General features: G+C 41.6%; 1 protein-coding gene across 1 annotated transcript; it reads right to left on the bottom strand.

Annotated features, from left to right (window-relative positions):
* Positions 1-4,545: 4,545 nt before the first annotated feature.
* LOC147458241 (putative UDP-arabinose 4-epimerase 2) lies at positions 4,546-8,519 on the bottom strand. Its single transcript, XM_086512928.1, has 11 exons — positions 8,113-8,519; positions 7,810-7,976; positions 7,014-7,141; positions 6,812-6,922; positions 6,634-6,741; positions 6,236-6,327; positions 6,015-6,156; positions 5,813-5,907; positions 5,602-5,731; positions 5,249-5,393; positions 4,546-5,167 (listed from the first exon to the last, which is right to left on the bottom strand). The coding sequence occupies exons 2-11, from the start codon at positions 7,874-7,876 to the stop codon at positions 4,935-4,937; spliced, it is 1,251 nt and encodes a 416-aa protein (XP_086369054.1). The 5' UTR covers positions 7,877-7,976; positions 8,113-8,519; the 3' UTR covers positions 4,546-4,934.
* Positions 8,520-9,132: the final 613 nt, after the last annotated feature.

Raw genomic sequence — 9,132 nt, forward strand, 5'->3', positions numbered from 1 at the left:
AAGGCATAAGCGAGAGCTTGCCAACAGTAAAGTACGTAACAAGCGCATGCTTGAATATGCATGTGCGACTGTGTCGAAAGCGACATAAAAGACAAGAGTACGGTCACGTTTGAGTGTATTTCTATACCACACGATCAAATCTAAAGGAAAACCCAAGCTTTGCCACAAGTTTTGGCTATTTTTAGTCCTTTTTTTAACTATGCAAAGTTTGGCCCCGAGTTCAAAATTTGCTTCATGGGTTTCGTTCCACTCGTAGAGTCGAGATATTTCAAACCGATGAAGTATGCCATGGGCCGCATCCATAGCCATCCATTGATCCTATCTAGGGTCCCCGTCTCAAGTAGTCCCATGGATGTACATCCATCTAATATGTTTACGTCTTTGAAGGGACATAAAAAAACAGTGGTGCACACATATTGCATGATCGAATGTGTGACCGTATTGCGTATGTGCACCTTTGCAACCCTTTCGACAAATGCGCATGCCTTTGCAACCAATTCTAGTATATGCCCACTCATTCAAATACTATTTTAAAAAATATGTGTATGTTGCATGTATGCTCACACTTTCAAAAAAGAGCTCATGCCACACGTGCAATTGTTGTGCAATTGCATGTACATATTAAATCTTTAGAAAAAAACTTTTAAAAAATAAAAAATAAAAAATTCTAAGAAAATTTTTGCCTTCTATTTTGGCTCCCCAAACTTTTCCAAAATGAGTTTTCAAGTCCCCTGGTCAATACTGCACCAAAAAATAGCACACTTTTTTTGAGAAAAAAATTTCTGAAATTTGCATATTTTTCATCATGGAAAATTCGGTCCGGGACATCAGAACTAACCATGGGTATCATTCCTCGCCGCAACGAGATATGAACACTGGCAAAACCTTGCGCCAGCATTTTCAAAAAAAAATCCACACTCTTTTTTCAAAATCTTCTTGCGATTTTGGAGGCGATGATATAGGTCTCGCCATGTGAAACCGCTTGAGCGCCTCAGAAACTCAATTTGAAATTCAAATATATGTTCTTTTAATTAAATTTTTAGAGTTTAGGTCTTATCTCTTTCTTTCTCTCTACCACACACACACACACGCACACGCTGATCTCTATCTCTGTCTGTGTCTCATTACATGCACTCGATCGCCACTCTCTCTCTGTTGTCGTCGCCGCCACCGTGCTCTGTCCCACCTGTCGTCACTCGGCATGGACACTACTTCTTGGTCCCCTGCGCACTCCCTCTCAGTCGCCACTCTATTGCCATGCACACTCCATCTCAGATGCCACTCTCTCTTGGCCTACACACTCCATCTCCGTCGTCACTCCCTCTCAATCCCCTACACACTCCCTCACCGCCGCCTGCCCCTCTTCCTCTTCATAGATTTGAGGTCCGTGCTGCTCCTTCGTCGTCGAAGCCGCCCCTTCCCCATCCATGCTACTCTTTCGGCAACATCAAGGCGCTGTTTTTGCCAGTTGGTTGTGGCTTCAAATCTAGTTCTACTTCAAAAAGGACCAACATATCTTCCTATGTTAGATAATCATGTCCTCATCTCTATCCTCAAACGTAAGCATCTCTATGTCCCATCGTTTCATTGTCTTTGTCCTCATCGCTAGCATCACTTTTCAACCAAATGCTTTGCGATGATAAAATTGTGTACTAGCAAGAGATGTACCAATATTGACATTATTCTCCTCATTATTAAGATTTATTGAAAGATCTTTCTTCAGCAGTTTGAGCAATGTTGGTTGTGTCAAAGATACATTAGCCTCGAGAATTGACTTGCATAACTTACCACCATGAGTTGCAAGAATCTAGGTTGTAGTAAAACTAATCGACCTTCATAATAACATGTCAATCATGAGTACGGTTCCCTCATAGCCAAGCTCCTCATTGATGAGGTCTGCATCAGTAGTGAGATAAATATCTTGCATACCCTCATGAAAGAAAAATATTATCTTGGGCACCCTTTGTCAAACATGCATCGATAATAAGGGGAAGAACATGCTTTACATGTCAATTTATAATATTGATGTTGTATTCCATAGGGCAATCAAGGGGTGCAAATGAAAAGTAAAATTTATTTGATGGATTTATGTCAATTATGTGTCTTTAAAAGCAAGAAAGACTAGACTGTCTAGACTAAATATGGTTTGCATGGAGGTACTGCTTCTTGTGGGTGCATAAAAAAGGTTGCAAATGATGGTATTGATCTCCTTGGATATTAGCACCCATTGTGGGGACATGTTCTTTGATAATCGTTGCTTCCTCAACCTCTTGCCACATATGTGACTAATAAATTTAAATCATTTTTGGCTGCCTAATTTTTCTTCCAAAAACTGACAAGATGTTTCCATAGAGAGTGGCCTACATTTTTTAACATATGCATTGGTCAAGACTTGATGGCACACACAATCCTTGTGTATTCTAAACAAGAACACATAGGGATAGAGAGAGCTAAATAATATTTTCCCATTTACTGATGAGCAATGAATTTGATGGATACTGAATCCTTATATCTATTTTTTACATCACTCCCTATGTTCAAATGCAATGGACATCCTCCATTCTCCACCTTCCATTGAAATGCATAGCTTCTGTCTATGTCGTAGCACATGATCCTTAGGCAAAAATCATCTTGAAGTCGACGACAAATATTTTTGTTTAAGACTTTTACTTCAAGTAAATCAACTTTATAGCCCTCGATTGAACACCTTGCTTAAATAGCAAAACATGGCATAAGGCCCAAAACTTCAAATGAGAGATGAGATTAAGTTGTTGTAAGTCGGTTCCCACGGTTGCCCCTCGAAGGTGTAATGTACAGCAATGTACAGTTGTATATACATGATATGTGTAAAGTTTCTCCCTACTACCTTCCCTGCGTTGATGGTGAAAAAAAAATGAAAATAAGATAAACAAAAGAAAAAGGTATACAAGTAGACCATTCAAACCATGTGAGAAACACAAGAAAAAGATCCATGGTTATAAAAATTTCAGCTCACATTTGTCCTCAAAAGAGCAAGGGATACAATTCTCTCTTCAAGCATGGCTTGGTTGGGACACACCTCTGCATTAAAGAATCGTGAAGTATTGAGAGATATATAGTTTTTAGGCATTGGCATCGAGGAAAATATTATCCATCTTCAAGGTTTGAAAGTTGAACACCACACTCAAAAGAATGGATAGCCTACCATTTTAAAATTTGCAAAGGTTGAAGGCAACTAGAACTTTCAAAATTCATTGAAGGACCTATTTGACAGTTATTGAGGAGATCCTTATACATTCTCAAAAAATTTTGGCAAGGCCTTCAGTGGGTGATTCCTTTGGGCCTTATAGAGACAATATAATACATGTTGCTAGCTTCATTTTCAGTCCATATAGGCTAGCTTCATTTTCAGTCCATCCTTGGGCTCTAGAAGTTTGCTCCTTGCTTTCCACACACTACATTTCATATACTCCCTGCGCGCGCACACACGCACACACACACACACAGGTGTGTAAACATATGCCCCCAACATTAAGCTCTACTTAATGCCTCCAAAATACTTGTGTATGTATGTGCATGTGTGTGCAACAACAATGGCCACAATTATTAAATCCTTTTTGCATTTTGTGACTATACAACCACTCACCCTCTCTTAGTATGAGGAAACCCCTTGAATAATATACCCTTTGAACACATACTAAAACTCACACTCAATAATATTTCACTTAAGGATGACATGAATCAGCTTATATTAAAAGATAAGAGCTGATTAAGGGGTTGATGTACAAAGACAACCACAAACCCAGAGACACATGCACAACTTTCCCATTGGCTTGCTCCATCAATAACCAATACTTGTGGCCCTTGTTACCGCACATGCACAACTACTCATCCATTTTGTGGTGGCCATCGTTGTGGTTGTATGTTTGCGTGCCTGCACACACACACACACACATTTCCTAAGAACAAAAATCCCATCAATATCCCACCCTTGCCAAGGTCTGCGTGTGCTCCCCCTTGCGCCTACCTCCCCAGCTCCCTCCTTCAGACGCGGCTGCTCGTCCCAGGCCTACGATGCATGCACACACACACAGAGAGAGAGAGAGAGAGAGAGAGAGAGAGAGAGAGAGAGAGAGCCTTCCTGCGTCCCCTTAGTGTCCTTCGCCCGAAGAGAGAGGGAGAGAGAACGGCCTGCCGACTCTGCCCCATATCTATCCTTTGCCCTGTCTTGCACTCCCTACTCGCACCCAACACACACTGCGTCGAGGGTATGAGAGAGAGAGAGAGAGAGAGAGAGAGAGAGAGAGACAGAGGTCGGTTACACCGCAAGCTGCCCTTGAAAGATGCCCCGCGAGACAGCGAGTGCGCAACCTGGTGTGCTTCTTGAGAGACCGACAGCAGAAGAAGAAGAGAATTTTAACGTCGAAGAGACCTGAGAAATGCCGCCACTTGGACATGCCTACTAAAACCAAGGCGCAGTGAGAGAATCTAAACGGGATGCCATTTAAAAAACTCTTCTTCCAGCATTGAACAGACATACTTGTTGCTCATAACACAAGATTCAAAGATGGCAATGCTGTTGAGACATGGTTTTCCTTTCCAAATTCCAACCGGAGACTCATTATAGAGTGATCTGAATCACTGTGTGTGTATCATGGCAACCTAAGTAAAATCACCTCATATATCTAGATACAAGTAAACAATAACGAAGCATCGTCCACCAAAATCAGACCATAATTACATTTACAAAGGCATTCCACGTGGACTTTTTGTGCATAAGATATGCGCAGCCCGCACAGTCTCCCTGTTAGACATCACCTTTGCCAATCAACTGCATCCTCTGCCGCATACGCTTGACGTTGTCGTGCTCGCACATGGAAGATCTTTGAGACAGAGATCTCATCCTCTTTGTGGTAGAATTAATCAACAACTTCATCAATGTAGAAGATAGTGATTTACAACGCTGGTGATCGATATCCATTTGGATGACCTTGTCGCCATCTCCATGACATTGCCAATGTCTCTGTGAGATCAACATATTTTGCATTCCAGTTAAGCTCCCTGAAGATCTTTGTTGGGTCACTCCAAACCTCAGCATAGTCCCCTGGCCTCCTCTCCAGATAACTAACGGTAACATTTATGCCTGTTGCAGCCTTGCACGCATCCACAAATTCCTTCACAGACTTTCCTGAAAGGAAAACCAACTTGACTATGTTATCACAAAGTGCCAAATGCAAAGGGTTCAATGTTCGCATTGATGTCACGTTACCCTGGCCTGTTCCCACGTTGTAAATAGTTACTTTAGAAGGCTTAAGCTTCTCCAATGCCTTCACATGAGCATCAACAAGATCTGTTACATGAATGTAGTCGCGAACACACGTGCCATCCTTTGTTTCGTAATCTGTGCCCTTGACCTGCCATGTCATCAAATTTGTCACGTTCTACTTTACTCCTACTGCGATCTTTCACAACAAGAGATGAAAATATTGGAACAAATGAAAAATAAGCGGTAGATTGGTAATGTTGTCATCCCATTGTTTTCTATAATGTCAACAATATTATAAATAAAACATGCTTCAACAGCGCTAGGTGCCATATGTTGATTAAATTACTCTCACACACCTCAAGACCAGGACTGACTTTCATAGCGGCATCAAAGCATGCACCGGATATGCGACCATGGTGGCGCAACTCTGGTCGTGGTGCTTCACCAAGTCTTCCTTTAGGATCAGATCCAATGACATTAAAATACCTGACAGCAATCAGATATATTCAGAAAAATTAAGGCTTTCATTATAGCTTGAAGGCTCGATATATTAGAGAGATGCATTACCTTAAAATGGTAGCAGCTAAGTCTGTCGTCCGTCCGTAGTCTCTAATCATGTCTTCTGACATCTTTTTAGCTTTCCCATAGGGATTGATGGGGTTCTTAAATTCAAAACACAATCCACCAAAGACAACCAACCTTTAAGAATATCATCACATCTCTCTGGCTAGAAAACCTACAAACGTACAAAGCTGCTCTGGCAAATCACCTGAGGTGTTTCCTCTGTGATGGGCATTTTCTCAGGCTCTCCATATGTGGCGCAAGTGCTCGAATAAATAAGCTTTTTCACACCATGTTTCTTCATTGCCTCAAGAAGTATCAATGTGTTTGCAGTGATATTCTTGTAGTAACTGTTTCAAATTTAGAGCATGATATAGGACCTTCAATAAACACGAAAAGGAGCAAGGGAAGTGATAGACAGCAACCTACCGAAGAGGCTCTTCCATGCTCTCCCCCACATAAGCAACAGCTGCAAAGTGCATCACTGCATCTATTGCATTAGCAGCAAATATTTGATTGACCTGACGAAGCGTCAAGGAATAATACACGAGTACTGAAGCCAAAATCTTTACAAACCTGAACTCACGTCTCTTCACAGTGCAAACTATCTAATGCACATTACCAACATTTTTAGCACCAATGTTATACACTCAAAATGTATGATGCAATAAAATATATATTCAAAGCCTTGTTGTTATGTTTTATGCACCAATGTATGATGCAATGAAACATATATTCAAAGCCTTGTTGTAATGTTTTGTGCGGATGCATACACAACGAAGCTCAATCCCCATGATGCTCGAGTAGTTGCAGAATAATAAGGATACCAATTTACTGTCCCCTAAGTCTGCATAAATAAATTGCAACCTGTCTGGCTCTGGAAACAATTGCTGAAGCATTTGCACTGCCCCCAAATTACCTCGAGAGAGATTATCCTGCATATTTCAAAGGTGAGGGAAAGTGCATGCTGTCATAATCATCTTAAGCTTTAAGCCATGGAAATACCACTATGGTAACCCTGTGGTTGTCCTCCAAAAGCCGAAGCGCAGCATGTGATCCAATAAAGCCTGCCCCCCCAGTCACCAATACATGCAGGACACCATCATGTCTGGAGAACTGCCACAAACAATACCATACTATAGAACTTATACATGCAAGCCTAAACTAATTATGAGCTCAAGCATTTTGCATTACTCAATCAACATACCATGACTCCTTCAGGAGCCGTAGAAGACTGCCTTAGCATAAACATGCAGAGTACGGTAAGGGAACAGGCAACCACTACTTTTGCAGCTATTTGGGACCGAGGTCTGCTAGAAACACCGTAATCCATCCCTGCAAAGACCATCATTTTAAAAATATAAGAAAACATTGCTTAAATTTTGAGCGTATTAGGATGAACATGTCCAGTTTGCTAAAGAATTGCAACATACAACAAGGTAGACACGAAAGTCCAAATTTCTTTTCAATTCCTAGAGAGAGCATCATATGATAAGTCCAAATTTAGTTACAATTCCTAAAAAGTTACATCTGACTAGAGAGAGCATCATATGAAAAACACAAAAAAAGACTACTGCATCCGAAGACAAGAACCACAGAAAAAGTTGTGGCCTGAGTGCTCATCTCCAAAAATCCCCAACACACCAGCAGCCGTACGAAGCTCATCATGGTACATTTTGGCACCCAGATTGCAAGCTAGAAACATAAGAGTTGTAGACCCAATCACGGATAATAGTTAATTGCTATGGCATGTAAACGAAATGAAGGAGATAAACATAGAACTTAAGAGCTTTGTTTATGTTCGCTATGCTGTAAGAGCATCCTTGTAAGTGTTTGGAATGTCAAGCCTCTACATTTGGAATCTGACAATGGATTGCTCAAACATAGGAGTCGGCTGGCAATATCAAATGGAATGAGCAAAAAAACTTCAAAGCAATTGCATGTATTGCACAAATGAAGCAGTACAAAAATCTATGACTGGCGCAAAAAGAGAACTGACAAACCTGTTAGCGTCCAGGATCTTGAAGCCCTTGTTTGGTTTCTCCTTCGCGCAAGAGGTGAACCTGGCATGAGGGAGGCCCCTCACAACTGTAAATTGACTGCAATTCTGAGGCAGGAAGCTCGTTTAATAAGGCGACACTGTATGTGTGATTCAACCAATGTTCTGTGCCTGTAGTTTGCAAGAACACTCGATACTGATTGACTTGATTGAAGAATCCGTGAAGCAATAGTAAGCATACTCAATACCAACCAGAATGAACCAAGTACACATACACCCATCATGATCAGATTGAGCAAAGAAATACCTGAAGCTGCCAAAAATGTTTGTAGTTGCTTCCCAGCTCCTTCAACAGATCCACAAGAAGAGATGTACAAGAAGGGAGGGTATAAACGCTTGGATCACACCCAATTTCTCTGGCAGCAAAGATAGCGTCCAGAGCGTAAATTTGACTTCAGGAGTCGGGGCGGAGGTTAATGAAGAAGAACCCCAAGTATGAACGCTGCGGTTACGAGCACTGGAATTCTTCCTGCTGGGAAAACTAGGGTTTCCGAATATCAGGAAGCGGGGAGGGGGAAAGGCCAGCAGAGCGGGTCACGACTCCCGCTCGACGAGAGCGCAGGATGAGGAACGTCGAAGGCCAAGAGAGTCTCTCGCCGTTGAAAACCACGAGAGAGAGAGAGAGAGAGAGAGAGAGCAAAGGCCTCCCCGGCTCCCAAAATTCTTTAAGTTGACCCACAATACCCATCAAAATCTACCCATTTAAAACATTTCTCGTAAGAGCCATAACCTCCTAACGTGACTTTCTCGCTCTAGAAAAACTAACCCTTGCCTCTTATTTCGTGAAAGTGATACCTTCTCTCTCTCTCTCTCTCTCTCTCTCTCTCTCACACACACAGTGACAATCATGGCCCCTTGTTCTTAAGCATATATTCCTTGCTTTTGCTTTTGTGTTAAAAACTGTGCTCCACCTCTTTCAACATGCTCCTCCTTGTGGGAGAACATGGAGGCCCCAAAGGTGTAATTTCTATGTTAAACAATTTCAAGACACAAATAGCCTAGAATGAGTAGCGGAGAAAACATGGTATGAATTCTAAGAGCGCACATACAAACTACCTCACAACTTGATTGATACCCATCCACATACTTTACATAGAAAGGGCATTGCTTGCATTTCTGACATAAATTCATTGTCATTCTTAGGCGCATACTCAACTATGAAGTGAAAGGCGCTTTGGCCCCTCTTAACACATATCAGAGGATGAAGAAAGCCCAAGCTAACATGGTATTGTATACATGTGTTTGTATGTGTGCATTGGGGGGGGGG

The sequence above is a fragment of the Adiantum capillus-veneris genome, chromosome 5 (genome assembly GCF_014529385.1).
Source record: "Adiantum capillus-veneris isolate H3 chromosome 5, ASM1452938v2, whole genome shotgun sequence".
Lineage (NCBI taxonomy): Eukaryota > Viridiplantae > Streptophyta > Polypodiopsida > Polypodiales > Pteridaceae > Adiantum > Adiantum capillus-veneris.